The sequence below is a fragment of the Chenopodium quinoa genome, unplaced genomic scaffold (genome assembly GCF_001683475.1).
Source record: "Chenopodium quinoa cultivar QQ74 unplaced genomic scaffold, ASM168347v1, whole genome shotgun sequence".
In the NCBI taxonomy this organism is placed as follows: domain Eukaryota; kingdom Viridiplantae; phylum Streptophyta; class Magnoliopsida; order Caryophyllales; family Amaranthaceae; genus Chenopodium; species Chenopodium quinoa.
In genome coordinates, this window is record NW_018744704.1 from 4437281 (window position 1) to 4459502 (window position 22222).

The 22222-nt window shown below is 36.1% G+C and overlaps 1 protein-coding gene across 1 annotated transcript; it reads right to left on the reverse strand.

Annotated features, from left to right (window-relative positions):
* Positions 1 to 4860: 4860 nt before the first annotated feature.
* On the reverse strand, positions 4861 to 10569 carry LOC110702940 (cysteine-rich receptor-like protein kinase 10). Its single transcript, XM_021880700.1, has 5 exons — positions 10123 to 10569; positions 7452 to 7662; positions 7119 to 7356; positions 6828 to 6978; positions 4861 to 5353 (listed from the first exon to the last, which is right to left on the reverse strand). Exons 2-5 carry the CDS (start codon positions 7654 to 7656, stop codon positions 4985 to 4987), a joined length of 963 nt encoding a protein of 320 aa, XP_021736392.1. The 5' UTR covers positions 7657 to 7662; positions 10123 to 10569; the 3' UTR covers positions 4861 to 4984.
* Between the last annotated feature and the right edge of the window lie 11653 nt (positions 10570 to 22222).

The following is a 22222-nucleotide window of genomic DNA, read 5'->3' on the forward strand; positions in this document are numbered from 1 at the left end:
CCTAGTCCTCCTGAATAAAGAGATGACTATTATTAGGTTGGTCACAACTTTCTCGTAACTAAACAACAACCAAACTACTTTAATTCAAGCATACAAGCAATCATTTTGAATTATAGTAGAAGCAACGAACTACTCATTTCTCCTAATAATAATTCAACATATTGTTTTGGTTGTCATGAAACCATTTCACTTAGATTAATATATCACAAAAATATTTTTGAGTCATTTCCCTTGATACCATTTACAAAAAATAAACGTAATAAATGACGTTTGATAAGGTTGTTTGAAGATGGAAATATATATAAAAAGAATAAATAATACTTTATTGAAATACTGAAAAGAAATGTATGGAATATCCCAAATGTAGCTTTGCTACTTATTACTCACGCAGTACTTTATTAAATTGTAACTATGAATGAAGAATGAAATAAATAATCAAAGCACTAAGGAAAGTTAGTCTAAAATCTTCAAATGTTGACATTGTCAATCTTGTCTTTTATCTGCTTGTACTTCTTTGGATTACTCAGGATCACTCCCATTATCACCGTCATTGCCACCATCATCATCATCATCATCATCTTCCTCAGGATCTTAGTTAGACTCATCAGATTCTAAGTTAATGAATACTGGAGGGCTTGGAGGATTTGGATTGGGAATGATTTCACATGAAGAATCTCCAGACTCATTATCTTGCTCCATTGGCTCACCCTGACTCTCATAAGTTTGCTCAGGTTCTTACTCAGACATGGAATCATCGTTTCTGAAGAATAATAAAGTGCATTTTGTTGTGAAGCTGGATCACCAAAGTTATGGTAAGGAGGAGGATAAGAAGCATACTAAGGGTTAAGGTAAATGAATTCCTTATGAGCAATGTAACGGTATAAATATCTCCAATCTGGTCCCCACTGACCATTAGAGTCCTTATACTTAGTATAGTTAGCTATACCATTAGGCAAATGAAAATCACGAAAGCGATTCTTAATAGCCTCATGGGGAGGATAGTAGGCAAATAATGAACAATCATGGCAGAGACATAATCAGGTTGGTTAAGATGATGCTCTCCAAATACATTAGATCTATAAGTATAATAAAAGTGAATCCTGCGAATATAATCCCACGCATGCTCATAGTCCTTCTTTACTAAAGTACCTGTTGTAGTGAATTTACTAGGTAAATCAAATATCCTGCAAGGTATTTCGGGTTATGACTCAATGAGAGAATTTTTTTTTTTTTTTTTCAGTCGAGTATACAGTTTCTTGCAAAAATTTAAGTTTGGTGTTCAATCATACAATTAGGTTATTACACATATACATGCTTTCGCATAGATACATATTATCATACAACATGCTTGAACACCTTACATAAATAAAATATGCACATAGGAAAACATACAATTCTAATCTATATGCCCTTTCTTTCCTACCCAATCTTACCACATGCTTTCAAAAGCAATTAACACATAATTACATACCTTAATTCCTTCGCATATCTGCACACATAATTTTATTTTTATTTTTTTTTAAATGGAACTTTATTTTCGAAAATAATTCTCCGAAAAAAAAAAAAATTCAAACCACCTTAAATAAAAAACAATTCAGCCCTTATTAATTAAAAAAAATTCGGACCATTTAAATAAATAATTTTTTTTTCCGGCCTTTGTAGAAAAAAACATCGGACCTCTTAAAGATATTTTCAAACTTAATTAAATAAGCACATGGCCAAGCTTTAAAACATAGGTACCTAAGAAAAACGTTTTTGGCTTCAGTGGTAATTAAAATCCAACCAAAGCTCCCAAAAACCACTTTGTAATACCCTGGAAATTTCTTTCTTTTAAAAATACTCATTTTCTCTAAATTAAACCCTTTTTAGGAAATAACCAAAATATTACCGCCATCGTGATAACAGCTAATGCTAATTTTCAAAGTCTCACAGCAGAAGTATAAAAATAAAAACCAACTTTCAAAAATAAAACTTGAGTTCACAACCTCAAAACAAATGTAAAATAAAACATTTACAAGTTGAAATCAATTCAAACATGGCCCTTTTAAAAACCAATTAAAAATAAACACAATAACGTTAGTCCATAAACAAACCAATAATAAAAAATATCAAACTAAGAAACATAAAAGTAACTCTCTACACTCTTTCCTATCATGCTCTTCATACTTCAAGTACCTATTACTTTCTCTTTATTTTAACCCTCTACTCACCATATAAATGGGTCATAGTAGGACCAATCCAAAGGAAAGCCAAACACAAACACAAAAGTACAAATCAGCAAAAGGTGAGTACATATGCACCACACTAACATGAATATCCTAGCATCAAAATAAAATAATTAAAACATGCTCGCCATACAATCACAAGTCAACTTACCTTTGACTCATAACTAGCAATATTAACTATTAATAATAATTTTTGGATTTCGCATCGAATGAGTTTCCTACCTTGAAAATAGCGCATTTAAATATTGAGCTTCCAATCAGGGAGCTACCCCAATTGGCACCTACTATGTCATACTTGTGACGGAATTTCAGCGCATAAATAATAAAAGAAAGTACAGCGTCCTATACCCTTGCAGAAGCTATGGTTAAATATAAAACTCCATAACTCCCCCCATATGCTCATACTCCAAGTATATACGTTTCAAGAGTCTTGGTGCGTATCCTCTTACACTTTACGTGATTTACCAGTTTAACTTGTGATGACTCTAACCAATCAATCAAGAACAAACATAATAACAATCAACATGTACTTCCATTTAATTCTTGAATTAATTAGTGAGCACATACTATTTATTTAATTAGGGTTCCTTGCCTACTTTTGTGCACAAAATTGCACGATTACTACACATTGGTGCATAAAATGCACTATTAAACTTTCTTGACTCAAACTCAACTTACATGAGCGAGTATATAAGTAAATTAACTTCTTGACTCAACACCAATTATAAATGGGTGAGAAATAAATTCATGAATCATGCTCAATAATTCTAACTTTAACTCTTTCATTCATATATAAGTCTTGCTTATTAAATACATGCCTTCTTGATACTTGGAAATAAAACATACTTCCATGATTCATACATATTCAACTTGTATCATGCCTCAAATAACATATTCACATGCTTGCATAACAATTCATGCTCAACCAACATCAATTCCAAGCATATAATCAACCAAAATGCTACTAATTCATCATTTAAATCATACTTTACAATCCTAGCATGATACTACGCACACGCAAATATTCTTCTGTACATACGTACCTTGAATAATGCCTAAACTCGGCCACTCTCGCTAGAAATCACCTAGCTCGAAGCTTCCTACAAAAAAGAATACATAACTATAATTAATCTATTATTCTCACAAATTTTCAGCAACCATAATACAGTTTAAACCTTACAAATCCACCCAATTCAATGACATAAAAGCCGTAAAACCTTTTCTTTAAGTGGGTACTTCAAATCCTTTCAAAAAGACTTAGTTTTTATGACTTAAATAAAATTCCAGCCTACTTATTTAATATAAAACATCACTAATAGACTAGAAAATTATATTTAAATCATTAAAACCGTTTTTTCTTTTATGGGTAATACTACCCTAACTCTTAAAAAGTAGTGTGCAAAAATAAATTCCAGCATTAATTTGAGGGCTTTAAACTCACTAAAAACATATTTAAACTATTAATTAAACAACAATAACAACCAAGGATCAAACCTTAACCATAAATAATAAATTTCCAAATTTTAGGGTTTGTAAATTAGGGTTTTTGATTGAATTAAAATCTTAAAATTTTATGAATAATATAACAACATCAAATACCCAAATGTTACTATATGATTGGAAAATGTTGAATAAAGATAATGTTGAATAAAGTGATACTATATGATTGAAAAATGTTACTAAAGATAAGTAAGTGTTACATAAGATATAAAAAGTAACACTTTAAAAATGATATTAATAATATAAAAAGTGTTACATAAGAGAGTTTATAGTAACACTTTTAAAAGTGTTACCATACGCCACCCAAATTGTTACATAAGACCTTAGGTAACATGGGCGGAAGTATCACCCAATAAAGTGTTACCTATTGTCTATAATAACACTATTACCACATTATGTAATAGTTTTTGGATGTTACTTAAGGTTAGTTTTGTACTAGTGACATTTTACATATTTCGGGTCTAATTAATACGAAAGCTAGTTTGGTCCATTGGTACAATTGTTAATAGTTGAGGTCGAACCCAGCTACGTATTTATGAAGTCGCTACCAAACTAAACATAAATTATAACAAAAATGAACATTTTCTAACTGAACATATTTTACAATAATTTTGCACGACTCCACAGCTAGCTGGGCGCGACCCTAGCTAAAAATTTGCGCCATTGGTAATTGATTTTCTTTGGGCTTTTAGAGAAGTTTGAGATCACTTTTCCTCACATTCTGAAGTCCATAGTCTTAGTTTTTATCTAGTTCGCAGACTCATCATAGTAATGTAATTGTCTCATCATTGCACTGTTCGATCGGGTCAAGGAGCAAATAATAGATGTGTACAATAGTTTCCCCTCGCTCCCTTATAATTACACCACATAAGACCACTTCTACTAGTCATTGCAAGCATATGACCCTATCCCAAATTTTCTCTCCCCTTCGCCCAATCCACCTATAAGGTGGTCATATGATGGTAAGGCGGTCTTATTTGAAAAAATTGTATTCATTAGTTTGACTTTTATTATTCCTTAAATACACCACCCAAAATTCTAAATCTAATTGCTCTTCACCTTTTTAGAGATAGACTTTGTAAATTTGTAATCCAGTATTTTGATTTATGAAGATGGGTTATAAAGGAAAGGGGTGTAAAGGCTAAGTAATGGATGTTAAATAATGACTTCCACAGAGTAATGATAATTTTGAACAAATAAATAGTGAATAAGCTTTAGAAGCATACAAATTGTTAACATTCCTAAATTATTGTATTAAATCATCTACCTTCATCTACAGAAGAAAGAGAGATGGAATTTCTTGAAAAGTCTTCAACAGCAGTGCTCCCTGTTATAGTCTTGGTGAGACCGGAGGACGAACTGCTAGGATTAGTTTTGGTGAAAGCAGAAGAGCTCGTTGGTGCAATCCATCGGCGACCATGAATTCCAGGTTTACCTGGTTGAGGCAAACTGAATGACTCACTGCATAGAAGCAGATGAACAGAGCTCATGGCTGGCCTCTCAGCAACAGTCGCTTGGCAACATAGCAGCCCGAGTTGAATGCACATTGCCGCCTCATCTGGATTGCACTTACCAAGGCTAGCATCAACTAACTCCAGGCTCCTCCCTTCCTGGAAGAGCTTCCATACCTGCACAGACAATTTTAGAACTAAAGATTTTGTTGAAATTATTAGATAGAGAGAAAGAAGAACAAAACTTGTATTCAATCCACTTTAACAAATTACATCTTATGCCTTTATAAAGGCCAAAGGAATAACAAACAAGCCTAAAGATTAGCTAGCACGTATACTATTAATGCCATAAATGTAGGAACCACCACCTCCAATACTAGGTAAGTAAATTAAACCTGCTCCATGATTTACTCCACTAACCTACTGATTTTGTTAATGCTCCTAAACTATAGGAACTAGATACTTTGAATCGATAATCCAACAGATTTCACATCTATTTAAAAATTAGAAGCAGCTAACAATATCTCATTGATACTAACAGTAACATAGTTGTCTAAGGAAGTTTTTATAAGTATAAAGTATTAAGTATGAACCAATATGTCAACAGTCAACTATAACCTTCATTAAGTATTGCACATATAAATGAATATCTCCTTAACATTATGTTTGGATAGAGAGAAATGGAGGGAAAGGAGGAGAAGAGAAAAGAAAGGATGCATCATCCTTTGTTTGGATACCTATTGTAAGGAGAGAAGGGAATGGATTTGGAAGGATCCATTTTCCTTCCCCTTTTGATAAACCAAATCCTTCCGTTGTTGGAGTGGTTTGGAGAGAAAATGGAAGGTCACCTCCTCTCTCCCCTCACCTCCCTTTACCCTCCCTCCTTTTCCTTCCTCTCCCTTTCCTTTCACTAGTGTTATCCAAACATAGTGTAAAATACATATTTTAGATTCCAGAGGCCTTTAGTTTTTTTGGCCTTGTGCGTTGCATATATCGAATTTCCTATAAAGGACTAGACCATGAGCAAGATCCACATAGTGAGCATTAGACAATGCCTCATGCCCTCATCAGAAAATTATCTTTATTAAGATCAGTTCTGATTAGACAAAGAACTTTGCACTGTAAAATTGATAGTAGAGTTATATAGCAGATTCAGTGTTTTGCCTATAATTTTGTAAACACATATAGCTTCATGTTAGGTTTTACGTCTATAAACGTTTTTCATATTCTGCGATCAGTATATTGTTAGAACTCCTACAAATAATCATATGGTAGAAAGCTCCTATTTCCCTCCTTTATGGCCACCTTCACTAAAGCATATTTGTATTTGTGTATCATTAATTCTCAAGTAATAAATGATACTCTACCTTCGTTCTTATTTAGTTGTAATGTTTTGGCTTTTCATGTTTGTTAATGCCTAATTTGAAGCCAAAATAAATTGTGACTAATCCAACAAAAACCCATATGATTATGTTTTGTCCAACACATAAATCAATAAAAGTGGTCAGAGGGGAGAACGTGAATAGTGCAATTATCCAAATGTTGCAACTTAAAGAGAACAGAGGAAATATAATAATCTAGGAAAAGGTGCAAAAAATTCCACATAATGCTGACTTTTTCAAGATATATCATAACTAGAATAAGAACTTACATAGCTCAAGAGATCTGCCTTCTCTGCACCAAGGTTATCAACAAAATTCTTTCTTCCACTTACAATCTCCAATGTCAGTACCCCAAAACTGAACACATCCGACTTCACTGACAAATATCCATGCATTGCATACTCAGGTGCCATATACCCGCTGCAATCATAAACAAAGTTTCTTAATCAGCATTTAAGTAAATATAAGAATGGATCAAATAAAGAGCCAAGCATGGGGAGCAGGAGCTGTACAAATGAAAAGTAGTTCAAAGTGAAGAAAGGTTTCTTCTAATTACTCACTAAGTACCGGAAATCTTGAGCGTATCCAAATGGGTGCCTTCACCAGGGAATAACCTGGCCAAACCAAAATCCGATATCTTAGGATTTAATTGATCATTAAGCAATATGTTGCTGGCTTTAATATCTCTATGAATAATCCTTTCCGGAGCCTCTTCATGGAGGTAGAGAAGTCCTCTAGCAATACCAGTTATGATTCGGTACCGTGTAGCCCAATCAAGGACTGATGAGTTGTCTTTCTCTGATAAAAATTTAGCACTATATTAGCTCAAATCAGTGCAATCAGCCTCATGAAGAGACTAGTAGCAGAATTTTCTAGTCAGAAAGGCATCTTACTGAAAAGAAAATAATCAAGGCTCTTATTTGGAAGATACTCGTACAGAAGCATTTTCTCAGCTCCCTCTATGCAACAGCCAAACAATGTCACCAAGTTTTTATGCTGAAGTTTCAACAGTAGCTTCACTTCATTGGTGAATTCTGTAACACCCTGTCTAGAGTTTACTGACAACTTTTTCACTGCTACTTCTTGTCCATTTAGCATCAGTCCCTGAAGTTGAGAGCCGGATGAGTTTAATGTTTCCACTTCTGAATGCAGAGAAATGTCTTTCTCAGACCCAGAAAATAAGATATTGTTTAAGCAAATAATATCAAACAGGAATATAGAAGATTTTTTTATGCTGCTTAAGCAGGACTGTAGAAGATTTTCTAGAGTTCATCTGCTTGTAATAATATGAATTGTAGAATTAGAATCTAATAATATTGTTAACTGATAAACAACAATATTTAGAAGAGGCCTCTAATAAAAAAGAAAAATGCAGCTGGTGGATAGTCTACAGAGTACAGACTAAATATTAGAAGTCAAGTAATGAAGATCAAGGTCAGCAGAGTAGTAACATAGTCCTAGTAGTAAATGCCTGGTTGTGAGGAATCCATGGTAATAGAGGATGCTGAAGCACATAATAGGGAAGAATTTAATGTCCTGTTGATGTCATTAGCCATCTGTATATTTCTTACTGCTCCAAAATGATTTGTTATTAAGCAACATGAATTACTTCTGTACCTTTATCTCCTTGACATATCAGTCTAGAAACTGCCCTATAATGGTCAAACTCACTCCTTAAAGGAAGATAAAAATGCAAAATCTTATGACTAGTAGAACAATTTTTAAGGCTTGTTTGGATTGGAGAAAAAAAAATGAATGGAAACTGTAATGGGGTTATGAAGCTACTTAAAACATTACAACGTAATGTTCCATACTTCCATTAGAATTCAAGTTACAGATATATAAGCCCAGTATAGAACATGCAGCAAAATATTTCATATAAAGCATAGAAGAACATCTTAAGTGTGTAAGCACTAACTCAGGCAATGCTTGGTTTTACAATAGAAGGCATCTAAACACCACCATCTGATACAAGCTCAAGGGTATGTACTGAGGTGGAATTAAGCATTATAACTGAAAAGGTAAATCATTGCCTACTGCTGATGAGGAAAGCTCTGAGCCAGAGATGGTTGGTTGTGCAGGGGAGCTGAGGTGGCAGGGCTGCAACCTATTAGCAATATTCCCATAAATATGCTTTCAAATGCAAGGATTATAGACAAGAATTTTGCGTTTTTTTAGCTTTTGATTTTGATTTAGTCATGTAATTTTCCATTCCTTTCCAAATTATGTGTCATTTTGATTCAGTCACTTCCCTTTGTTCAAAAAAAGTTACTTTCCTTTGTGACAGCTTAGATATAGGCACATTTCATCATAGCACTGGTGTTAAGAGCTATAAGTAAATGAGAAGATGTCCCGTGATGATATGATCGATAAAATTATACATTCTACTCATCTCTACCTCCATGTTTCTCTATAGGAGTCACTGTTACAATGGTTTAGCATCCTGGAGTCTCGAGATTTCCTTTCTTCTTCTTGGATTATCTCTGGATTAATCCAAACTATTTTCTATCCTAGAAATTAGGATAAATTCTAGCTTTATATATATATATATATATATATATATATTTTTTTTTCTTTTTTAGGAACAATTCTAGCTTTATATAAATATAGAATTCAATGCATAAATAAAAGCATGCCAAATGAAACCATCATTATATGTTTATATGTTCTTTATTGGTTACAAAAATCTAGTTCCTTAGAATCCTTACAATTACGTTGCAATGTTGCATAAATAAAAGCATGGCAAATTAAACCTCGGATCATCTTTATTAGGTCTTGATCATTCCATCTCTAACAGGAAGTTCAAATAAATAAAGATTAGGACCAATAAATTGATTTAAGGGCTTTGAGCCAATTTCTTAACTAAAAGTAAATTTCAAAATATTCAGATTAATTCATAGTATTCACAATAAGAAAAATTCAGTGAATTGGATAAATCCCAATTGTATTTATAGAACTACAGTTTTGGTTTAAATTTAGCTGTCATTTTATTTTTTCCTAATATCAAAATTATATAAGAACCACATCTTTATGTTAAAATTAAAATCTTAAAGGATATTTATTAATATATTATAATGGACACATGGAGCATAATCAATCCAAAACTCATGAAAAATAATTATAGAAACAATCACATTCACATTTTCCCTAATAAGAAATTCCTGTCAAACTACTTTGAAATATGAAGCAGTCAAATAATGAGAAGTTAGACTCTAACTATTAATAATTCATAATTATAATTGAGGTCATAAACTCATAATTCAATTCCTACCCTCATACATTTTTCGGGAGTGAGAATTCCTTTTGTCTTTTTCTATATTCAAAAAATAATTTATATACGTAGTTACTATTGTAGTTTTACCGGCGCTCCAATTTAGCAATATGGTACGATATTTAATATTATAATAATATGACATTTACATTATGATTTGTGATGACCTTGCAGCTCATCGAGACCTTGAAAAATAATAACGACCTAGATTTTGGATCGAACTAACTAAAGATAAATCATTAAATAAAAGATACGGAGTAATAATATTTACTAATTAAGATGCCTGAAAATACCTTAAAAACAGGTCCAAAACCTCCATGACCTAACAAATTCGTGTCCGAGAAGAAATTGGTTGCAACCTGAAGAATACGAAGCTAAAAAAAAAGCTCAGAAATTTCTTCAGATTCAGCAGCAGCATTAGTAGCAGATTCATGGCGAAACCTCCACTTCTTAAAACAATCACAAAACCTTGAGAATAATACTCCCATCTTCAGTTGATCAACCAACTTTTGTTTTGTACTAGAAATGTACAATAACAATAAATTTATAGTTGTAGATTTTGAAGTTTCAATTCTATCTATTCAACTTCAAACATTTTAAATGATGCCCCCAGGAGGCAGGTTGGTGTTGATTGATTCCATTGTTTTTAATTTTTTTGTGGTCAAATAAACTCGAGTTATTAATTGAATGAAGATACGTCTACTACTTGTACTCCTCATTTTTCATTAACGAAACTTCTTCAAGATTTAAATATAAATAAAGTTGGTGATCTTGACGTTGACTCCTTCATGACTTCACTTTCTAAAATAGACACAAATTCAAGGAGCAACTTATAAAGAGATATTTGGAGTCTTAGGGACCCATTTTTAAGGTTTGATTAACGCATCAAAACGTTTAAAGTTAGTAGAGGTGTCAATCTGGGTGTTTAAGTCAGATTTGGTTAGATCGGATCAAGTCGTGTCAATAAAATATGAGTTGTACTAAATCATTATGTCCATACAAGTCGTAATATGAATTAAATGTTTTTCGGGCCGATTTTGTATCAGGTTTGTCGGATTAGTTTTTGACAACACTAAACTGTGAGTGCCCAATTTGGTTTGACGATTTGATTCTGGGTCAGACTAAATGGTTTATTTGGATAACGGGTTAGTTAATCTAACAAGATCTCACACGATTACATTGAAAAACAAAAGTAGTGGTTTGCCAAAAATGGAAGTGAAATAATTAAACAAAACACGATTGCTTTATGAACTGTAATGCTTAAAACGGAGGGAATGTTATTTTAGGCAAGTGGTATAAGTGTGTGTTTATTTATTATGTACTTTCTCTATTTCAATAATATTGCAACAAGGATGAAATTACGCATCCCAAAACACATTTTATATGTTAAATATCTATAACTGTATAACAGTAAAAATTATAAAAAGTTGATATTGTAAAAATATTTTATGAGTCTCACATGACTATATTCGCTACAAATCATGTTATATGGTCAAACAAATGTAATGAGTAATACAAAAGTCCAATTTTTGTAATATTATTTGAAAAGAGGAAGTACATAAAAAAGGAGACTGTTAAAAAGTGAAATTTATTAAAAAAAAAAAAGTTTATAATGAAAGTGAATTTCTTAATTTTTATAGTGAGGACCATATATATAGGAGAGAGAAATGAAAATTATTATGTATGAGAATTATGAAAGAATACGGTAGATAAATAATGAAGAGAAGCTATTGTGTGCGGTCTGCCGCACGTGCGGCAGGCTTCTAAACAAAAGCCCAGAATGAGCGCGGATTTAAAGCCTGATGTTAACGGGCTTCGCGGGCTTTTAAAAATTAAAAGACTCAGCAATTTATTAGGTTTTTACGCAAAATCAAAGAAGAAGAAGAAGAAGAAGAAGAAGAAGAAGAAGAAGAAGAAGAAGAAGATCGTGCAATTTTGAAATTTACAATGGAAGAAGAAAATTGAAGAGATAAATCAATTAATTATCAAAATGAAGAAATCGATCAGCAAAACGAGTCAAATTATCAACATTTTGATTCAAATCATCAAAAAAAGGATTCAAATTCACCTAATTCATCTACAATCACCTTAGAAAATCCAAGTAATTCTAATTTCATTAATCTATAACTTTTTCATTGATTTTTAAACAATTAAAACCGATTTGAAGAAAAAGAATCAGATGATGATAAAGAAGCTGATGTTGGTGAGTAAATTTATGCTTAATATCTTAAGTTATTGAAAATGTATGCAAAAAAAAATATTCTATTAGTCATGATAAAGTTAGTATAATCTAATCATGATTGATATCAGTCAACAAAAGGACAATATCAGCAAATATAAGATTAATATTCATGAACAATATCAGCCAAGAACTTGAATATATTAGCCAATAAAAAGTTAATATCATTTAATGCAAGAATGACATCAAGAAATACAGAGGTATTATGTTTGGATAAAATTAAATGTTTCTGACATCATAATGATGGCTTATATGATATGTGTTGCCTGTTATCTCTTAGCTTATATCACTATTTTGTTAGCTTATAAGTATTTTTTGTTTTTTGAGATCATAATAGTGATGGCTTGTATAATCATATTGATGGCTGATATAGAAACATAAAAAACAAATTATGTTTTTCTATTGTTGGCTTATATAATTATTCTGTTGTCTGATAAGATAAATTTGTTGGCTTATATCCGATTTTTTTGGCTTATATGTATTTTTTGTTTTCTGAGATCATCATAATGATGGCTTAAATGATATTTATTGCCTGATACCTCTTAACTTATATTAATAATTTGTTGGCTTATATGTATTTTTTAGCTTATATCACTATTTTGTTACCTTATAAGTATTTTTTGTTTTTTGAGATAATAATAGTGATGGCTTATATAATCATATTGATGGCTGATATAAAAACATAAAAAGCAAATTATGTTTTTCTATTGTTGGCTTATATAATTATTCTGTTGTCTGATAAGATAAATTTGTTGGCTTATATCCGATTTTTTTGGCTTATCTGTATTTTTTGTTTTCTGAGATCATCATAATGATGGCTTAAATGATATTTATTGCTCGATACCTCTTAACTTATATTAATAATTTGTTGGCTTATATGTATTTTTTGTTTTCTGATATCATAATAATGATGGCTTGTATCAATAATTTGTGGCTTATAAGTTTTTTTTTGTTTTTTGAGATCATAATAATGATGGCTTATATAATCATATTGATGGCTAATATAGAAAACATAAAAAAACAAATTATGTTTTTCTGTTGCTAGCTTATATAATTATTTTGTTGTCTGATGAGATAAATTTGTTGGCTTATATCAGTATTTTTTTTGGCTTATATGTATATTTTTTTCTTCTGAGATCATCATAGTGATGGCTTAAATGATATGTATTGCCTGATATCTCTTAACTTATATTAATCATTTGTTGGCTTATATGTATTTTTTGTTTGCTTATATGACCATATTGATGATTGAAAACATATAATGTATACCGTATTATAAGTTACATATCTTCTATTACATTATACATATCATCTAATACATGTATTATATTCTTTATTATATATTACACATCATGCATTATAGGTTACATATACTGTATTGCAGATTTGTATTATTTAAGTATGACGGTGATAAAGATATAAATTTATCTTTGATGGGAAGAATTGTTGAAGATTATCAAGATGCATTGCGTTTGTACAAAGCTCATTCTAGAGCAGTTGGATTTATTGTTAGAAAAAGTACACTAAGAAGAAATATTGGTATACCATATGACTTTTACTTTTGCTGCTCAAAGGAGGGATATATAGATGAAAAAAGACAGAAAAAGGACAAAGAATTACATTTGGTGAAATGCGTACAAAAATAGAAGGACAATAAAAAAAGAGGAAAAAGAGATATGTCAATGAAACTAGAACTGGTTGTAAAGTTAATATCAGATTCAAGCAAATAAAAATTGGAGTGTATTGTGTTATTCAACATAAGAAAGAACACAATCATGATTTAGTTGATATAACAGAAAGGCATCATCTGAAATTTGAAAGAAATATAAAGGAAGAAATAAAAAAAGTAATTGAAAAAATGATTGAAAGTGGTATAAAGTTGTTGGATGTCTTTGAATTTTTATCAAATGAGGCTGGATCAGAAGACGCTTTAGGAAACACAAAGAGAGATCTGTTGAATTATGTGACTAGATATAGAGAAGAAAGGATTGAAGGTGGAGATATGTAAAGTGTTTTCGATACATTACAAGAGAGAGCAGAAGCAGATTGATAGATAATAATATGAGCAATGAGCAATGCAATTGAAAAGGTAACTTTATTCATTTCAGCCAGCTTTTAAATCATTTCATCCATATGACACATTATATCATCTGAATGATAGATAATAAAATGTAACAGATACATGATATCATTTAAGAAATAGATGATATAATCTCAATGATAGATGATATGATCTACCATCTAAATGATAAATGATATCATTAAATACATAAATGATTATACCATATGTTTCGGGGTTTTTTCTGTGTCCTACGGGAGAGTTACAATTCCGAGACTGAGCTTGCTGACCGGCTGTACCTGCAAAACAACAAAACTCCGGTTGGGTGGAGTTCCGCCTCCGACAATCTAGTTAGAACACGTACGAAGTGAATAGTGCGGAAAGTAAAAGTTCTTTCTCTGATTCAGAGAGAATAAATGCTGTTTTGGTTTTGTGCTTTGTGTTTGGGAATTTGTGTATGTATCATAAATGAGGTATTTTCCTCTATTTATAGGGCAGAGGGAACAGTGTCCCAGCCAAATGAAGACCTGCCACGTGTCAGCCTGGGATTGGTTCCCATTAGCCCTTTTTGGGACACGTGGCAGCCTCGGATTGGGCCACGTGACTAGGGTATTTTTACCCTAATCATTTGTCCCTCACAGATGACACGTGGCTTGCCACGTGGCATCTGTGATATGGGATGCCATGTAACCCTAGGTGACGGTTGTCACAATTTGGGAAGGGGACGGTTGGTCTCCTTCCCTCCTCCTTTTTTTTTTTTTTTTTTTGAACAGAGGGAGGCGGTGGTTCGTCTCTCCTTACTCCTATAAAAGAAGTCCCCCCCTAATCATTTGCAACATTTGCAAACTTCCAAAACTTGAAAAAAGAGCTCTGACCCCGGCTGCTTCTAAACACAACCATCATCCTTCTTTCTTCACATCCGGCTTCCTTACTTTCTCTTGAGCGCCTTAGGCAACCGGCTTGACTTCGAAGACGACTGCTTATCACCGTCTGAGGTAACTTTGAAACCTTTCTTTGATTTCTTTGCCTGCCCATCCGGTTTTTAGCTAGCTTTACTTGGAACACCCCATTCGGTATCATACCGTGTGGGGTGACAAGCCGGATGAATGCTTTAGTGTTCGGAACCTTAGGAAATTTCTTCAAAGCTCTCAAGGGACCCCCATCCGGTGCAAACCGCCTGGGGTGTTGAGCAATTTTTTCTTTTTGATTCCAAAGCTCTCAAGGGGCCCCCATCTGGTGAAGACCGCCTGGGAGATCTTTGAGTGATTTTTTTGATTTTTCCAAGGTTCTTCAATATAACCCCAACCGATCTTAACCGTCTGGGGGGCCTTTGGATAAATTTAAGATTTTTCCCAAAATCTTTCAATAAACCCCCATCCGGTCTTAACCGTCTGGGGTGCTTTTGGGTAAATTTATGATTTTTCCCAAAAGCTTTCAATAAACCCCCAACCGGTCTTAACCGTCTGGGGTGCTTTTGGGTAAATTTATGATTTTACCCAAAAGCTTTCAATAAACCCCCATCCGATCTTAACCGTCTGGGGTGCTTTTGGGTAACTTTGACCAAAAACTGACAGATGTCAATACCGGATGGGGTGTTTTTGGGTAAATTTGACCAAAAACTTTGACCAATGTCAATACCGAATGGGGTGTTTTTGGGTGAATTTGACCAAATACTTTGACCAATGTCAATACCGGATGGGGTGTTTTTGGGTAAATTTGACCAAAAACTTTGACCAATGTCAATACCGGATAGGGTGTTTTTGGGTGAATTTCTAATTTTCCGGGTGTTTATTTTTGCAGAGATTTGTGGTGACCGTCTGTACTTGTTTCAAGCAACTTCCAGGAATTTCCAACTTCTTTCAGTACAAAGGTACCGCCTCTGCCCCTTTCAACCCTTTATCAATTTTTCCGGTTGCATAGGTAGTTAGGAATGGATTCACCCAACACACACATGGCACAACCTAGGACTGATGTCAACCGGTCACCAAGTACGACTGAGTCTAGGACTGGGGATACCGCCTGGGAATGTTTGGTCCACTCTTATGCTAAAAATCCGACCGTCTCTGCTCATGTGCAGGACAGAATGACCCGTACTAGGTGGACGATTGTTGATCCTGACTACCAGTCCGAGGGCTCAGCCGGACCTCCGGTTGAGGATGCCCCATATGACCAACCGGGTGTCCCCAGTACACCCAGCGATAGAATACTCGAAGGGTCTGACTCAGGCGGAGAAGAGACCGTCCAAAGATCCGACTCCTCTTCTTCTGCTACAACGTCCGGGGAGCCAGTTGCCCCTGAGGCAGACCAGGCCTACAAATGGCCGGCAGTAAACAATCCTACCGAGGCGTCAATGAGCACCCGGGACATTGTGACCCTTAACGCCACGCTGCCAGCATTTTTGGCGCAGAAGCTGGTAGGGACCGGCTGGGAGATAGTGGTGCCGCCTGCAGACGCAACCGTCGTTTGGGATGACGACCGGGACCATGCAGAAATTATTTCAGCTGCTACGAGGCGGCCTTCAAAGAAGGTCTCCGGTTCCCTCTGCACCGGGCTATCAGGGCCATACTAAGGGGGTATGACCTTGGCATCTGGCAGCTCACACCCAACTCTTGGATGAACATTCTGGGTTATACCGCCGCCTGCAAGATGCAGGACGTGACGCCTAGCTGGGAGGCGTTCGCGCATATGCTTTCATTAAGCCGTGCCCTAGGCGGCTGGAATGCGTGGTACACCCTAACCACGCACCCAGAATATATGATGACCCTGTACAAGCCGTCCAAGTGGTCAAGTTGGAAGAGTAAGTTCTACATGGTATCATCTCCATCTCTCCAACTCAACCGGAGGCTGCGTCTCTACAACAAGCAGCCGGCTCTTCTGGGCAAGAAGTGTGCCCTTCCCAAGATACCAGGGGAGGCTTGGGATCAAATAATGGAGCCGGGGCTGTTCAAGAAGACGACCATGCCCCTTAATGACTGGACACAAATCATTGTTCCCAAATTTTGGGTCCCTCATCTGGAATGGTTGAAAGACGAGGCATTCCTTTCCGCCTGCGGTCTGAGCAGAATGTTCTCAAAACGTACGTTTAAGTCAACCAACCTTTTTAGCCGCCTGTGTAATGTTTGAACAACATCTGATATTTTTTTCTTTTGTTTTGCAGAGAAAGGAAAAGAAATGGTTTCTCTGGACATGACACCGGCTAAGTCTGCAGTTGAAATCCGCAAGGAACAGCTGGAGAAGAAACGGGCCAAGTAGAGGCCAGAAATGAAGGGGTAAGTGCCGGATGCTTTCTTCTTTAAATTTTATCGGATGTGTGAGTTGCAACTCATACTCTAGAAACTGGATGTATGAGTTGTAGCTCATACTATTGAAACCGGATGTATGAGTTGTAGCTCATAATCTTGACACCGGATGTATGAGTTGTAGCTCATACTCTTGAAACCGGATGTCTTTAAGCTTGTATTGACTTTCAACTCTTGTTTTGCAGTCGGGGAGCAGGAATGTTCCTCGGTCCCTTCGCTAGATGACGAAGAGGCCCGGCGAGGAACTCTCTCATCCGGCCTCCTCCAGGCAAAGACCAACACCTCTCCCCCCTCCCGCCTCAGGGGCCAGGCCACCGGCTCCACAAGAGCGATCAACCTCAGGCGGCAAAAGCCTTCGAGGCTTGATCCCAGACTCTTAGTCGGGGGAGGCTGAAACTAAGGAGCAGGTTGCTCCTACTGGCCGGGTGCTTGCTGTGGCATCCAGATCAGGTGCGGCTAGGGGTGGCTCAACCCCTCGGCCACAAACTCAAGGTATGGCTCTTGCCTTTGAACACCCCTGGCCGCTTGGTCCTGCAAGAGTCAAGTCCCAGGCTTCACAGTCGGGAGATTCTTCAGCCAGCCGGCGGAACATAGGCGGTGCTTATGCAAATTACCTAACCGGTCAATCTGTTAATGCAGAGACTTCTCGTTGGCCAAACTTGCAAAATTATGCCAAGAGAATGGTCAGGACCCTTACCCGGTCCGAGAGGGAGGCGGTGCCGGGTGTGGGACAGGTCAATATTGACCAGATTAACTTACTTCTTGCTGAGGTATGTACCAGTTGGGGTACTTTCATGCAAGATTACATTACTCCGGATGCTTACTAACCGTTTACTTATTCCGGCTGCATTGCAGGTGATGTTGCGGGTTGATGGACTTAGGACCCCTCTCCGCAAAAAGCAGGAGGAGGTAAGGGATGCCCAAAGAAGGGCAGCCGACTTAGTTGATGTTCATCAATATAATTCCCTCATGTATGAAATACATACTAAAGCCCGGGAGATGAAACAGGAGGAACTTCTTCGTAAGGCTACGACTGCTGCTGATGCTGCTAATAAGAAAGCAGCCGAATTTGAGCAAAAAATGAAGTCCCTTCAAGAAGACGTCGAGAAATTGACGGGTGTTGAGAAGGAGAATGCTGAGCTCAAAGAGGAGGTTACCCGGATAAAGAATGAGCTTGCTCAAGCTCATACAGACTTCAAGGGGAAGATGGCGGCTGAGCAGAACCACCTGATCGCTGAGAACGAGCGGGACTCCGAGGCTTGAATGAAGATGGCCTGGGCTCTTGTCCACCCGGAAACGGAGTAAGCCTTCTTTGACCTGCGCTATAGGTACGCTTCTGAAGTGTACGACGCTCAGGTTCTTGGGTTGGACAAGCCGGCTCCTTTTGACGAGTGGGTGCAGGCGGAGCTCGAGCAGATGGAAGAAGAAGAGCCGGCTGAGGGTGCTGAAACCCAAGGTCAGGCAGATCAAGCTCCCCCCGCCACCGAAATCCAGCCACCTCCTGAGCACCCGGAACAGCAACCACAGCAGCAGTAGCTTTATCTGTTTGCTATTGTTATTCTCCATCCGGCCTGCGTGCCGTGAACTTTTGTATCCATTTCCCGGACGGGGGTCCGGTTAACAATTTCAACAGTCAACTTGTTAATATATTTACCGGTTCTGCCGGTTTTCTCTTTACATCTTTTGTCTTTGCAATGTTTTCCTTGCCATTGCTTTTGCTTTCAATTACAAGTGTTGGGTTCGTCTGCCCCTGGACGGGTGCTTGCTTCAAGTTAATCCAACTTGAAGTAGGCAGCCGTCCATACTGCTATCCGGCTATCACATAGTTTGAGCCGGGGGCCAGCACACGCATGCGCACAAACGAGCTGCTAGCACCAGCGACATGCAAGCATGCTAGGCATGCTACGACGCTGCCAGTGCTGGCAGGTGCATGGTGCGCTGCTGTGGCTGTGCGACCAGCACTCGTACGCACAGTTTTGTGGCTAGGGTGTTTAGCCATCCTAGCCGCTTGGCTTAGATGCTAGGCACTCGGCCATTGAGGGGTTGCTATTTTGGTAAGTTTTGCGGTTTTGTTTTTAATTAAAATGAGGCTAGGCCTCGGTTTTTCCCCGGCACTTGCAAAATTATTTGGAAAAATTTTGGGTTAACTGACTTAATTAATTTTAATTAGATTAATTTAAATTAAGTTGCATGTGGAATTTATTCAGAAATTCATTAATCGTTTGAGCTTAAATTAGCATTGTTTGTGCTATTATTATTGCGTTAATTCACATAATCGGATAATTACTTTGACTAGTTTTAATTAGGCGTGTTAATCGGATTAACCACCTAAGTTAGTAACTAGTTTTGTGCTCATTTTGAATTATTACTTGAATTATTTGTAAAAAGCATGGGTCATTCACTTTAGACGTAAATGGATGAATGGAATAGATATTCTTATGCAAGTTTTACAAAATGGCAACTAGTGGGGCCCGACTAGGATAGTAAATACGGATTGCTTTCTGTTTTATATTATGTAGATCTAAATACGGACTGCGTGTCGTTCAGTATTTTTGTACTTAAATTATTTAGATTAGTCCTAGCTTTTCTAGTAGTTGCATAATAGGTGGTGATGTCTCGAAGACAAAGCCAAGAAGATGCAATGAAGGCCCTTGATGGTTTGAAGATTCAAGTTTCAAGGGGTCATGCTAGTTGCCAAATGCATCTTTATGCCTTATATATTTTTCTTATATATAATTGCGACATTAGATGTATGTTTAGGATTTCGAAAGTTAAATGATTAATTTAGTTCACTTAAATCAACCAACATCTAAGTCCTTATACAATTGAGTTATAATTTGCCATTCCGAAATGACACTTACCGAACTAATGTGAATAGTAATGGGCTATGTCAAAGCAAGACATTACTACTTTTCTAGGGACGTAAGGTATATTAGGTATATGTGTTAGTTTGGTTAAACTTAATTATATCCATAAGGAGTCCTTAGATGTCATGTCAATGGAGATAAACGTCAAGAAAGCATTAGATGCGACATTTTATCAAACCAAGAATAGCTTAGAGCTATTAGCAATTTGATTGCTTACTTTAAAATATTAAGTGTTAAGACAAGCCAAAGCATGCTTAATCACTTTTTGATTTTTGGGGTCTTGGAATTGTTTTATTCTCGCCTAAAAGCGACAATTTTAAATGTGTAGATAAAACGCTTAATAAGATTGAAAGTTTGCATGTATACTTTTAAATTTCATTCTTATTGGTTTTATGAATGGTTTTTCATTGCAAATTCTTTCATTTGTAGTAAATTGTTTGCAATTGACAACAACATGTGCCCGGAACTCCCCGAAAAGTTGGCTTTCAGCCTAAAATTGGTCAACTTAAAGGAATGGGAGGAGGAACTCCCGAAAACTCTATGGAATTGTTCCATGGAGTATATTTTAGATACTCCCATTCCGAGCTTCTACTCGAAGGGAATCATGAGTGATGAAACTCATGATGCATGGTCTTCCGATTGCAAGAAAGTCTCACGACTAATGGCTAATTCTATCCTTGAAGAATGGAAGGAAAAGTTCTCCTCCTATTTTCCGGACATGTTCCTCCAAGCGTTTGAGGACATTGTCAATGTGAGAGTCACCAAGAGTCTCAATGGCAACTATGATGAACTTGTGTTTGATGTGACTAGGTCACTCTAAAAAATGAAGATAAAGCCACCGGAAGACAGTTGCCTTGCCTAGGAGAGGTACCGACTTTGGTCTAGGGTCTACAATACCAAATTGAGACCCGGTATGCCCCTCCAACCTCATGTGCTTAGAATGAATAGGCTCTTCAAGCATATGAAGCTTATTGGAATCCCATTAGACAATGAGATGGCGGGTCACATCTTGCTTAGCTCACTACAGTCGCGCTATGATGCACTTAAGGTGCACATTGTAATTGGGAAGGAGTCACACTCATTGAGTGAGGTAGTGCAATTTCTACGTAAGGCCGAGTCCTATGGAATAACCAAGATGCCCTTGAGAGTTAAGAAGAAGAAGTTCAAGAACAAGACGAAGATGCGATGCTTCTATTGTGGTGGGTAAAGCCACTACTAGAAGGAATGCAATGTCTTCCAAGAAGATGAGGAAAACGGGAATGTATCTTCCATCTCAGGTATCTTCATTACAACCTAACACTTGGGTATAAGCAACTCATAGGTATTGGATACCAAATATGACTCACTTTATATTCCTATTTCAGAAACCAAGTGAGAAGACTTCACAAGTGGATGTGCAACTACGAGTGGACAATGAAGATGGTCTTTTCGTCATGTTTGTAGGCACATTAATTGTCCTTGTCTTGTAATAAAAATAATTCTCGTTTTATTATGTTTTGCTTACCATCAAACATATTTTGATCTACGGCGTTGGATGCCGGGTTGTTGTGATCACAAGACTATAACAATGGTTATTTTGAATGTCTTGCTTATATGTTTTATAGGATTACACATTTTCAAATGTGACTAGACAAATAGTTTATAATGTTAATGATACCACCAAAAGAGCTAAGACCACCGAGTCGAATCAAACTTACTTGTGGCTAAGACCACCACAGATGTATGTGGACCAATGAGTACAACCGCAAGAAACGATTATCGGCATTTTATCACATTCACAGATGACTATAGTAGATATGGCTATGTCTACCATATGTCGAACAAATCTGAATCCTTTGAGAAATTCAAAGAATTTCAGAGTGAAGTAGAAAATCAGCTTAGCAAGAAAATCAAAGCGCTTCGATCGGATTGAGGTGACGAGTATTTAAG

What these genes read in the sequence shown, in the direction of transcription:
- LOC110702940 (XM_021880700.1), bottom strand. Translation starts at nt 7,656, where the DNA reads ATGCTAAATGGACAAGAAGTAGCAGTGAAAAAGTTGTCAGTAAACTCT. An exon ending in CTCAAGATTTCCGGTACTTA is followed by an intron (nt 6,979 to 7,118) that starts GTGAGTAATTAG and finishes TTATGATTGCAG; the next exon opens with CGGGTATATGGCACCTGAGT. An exon ending in AGGCAGATCTCTTGAGCTAT is followed by an intron (nt 5,354 to 6,827) that starts GTAAGTTCTTAT and finishes TTGTCTGTGCAG; the next exon opens with GTATGGAAGCTCTTCCAGGA.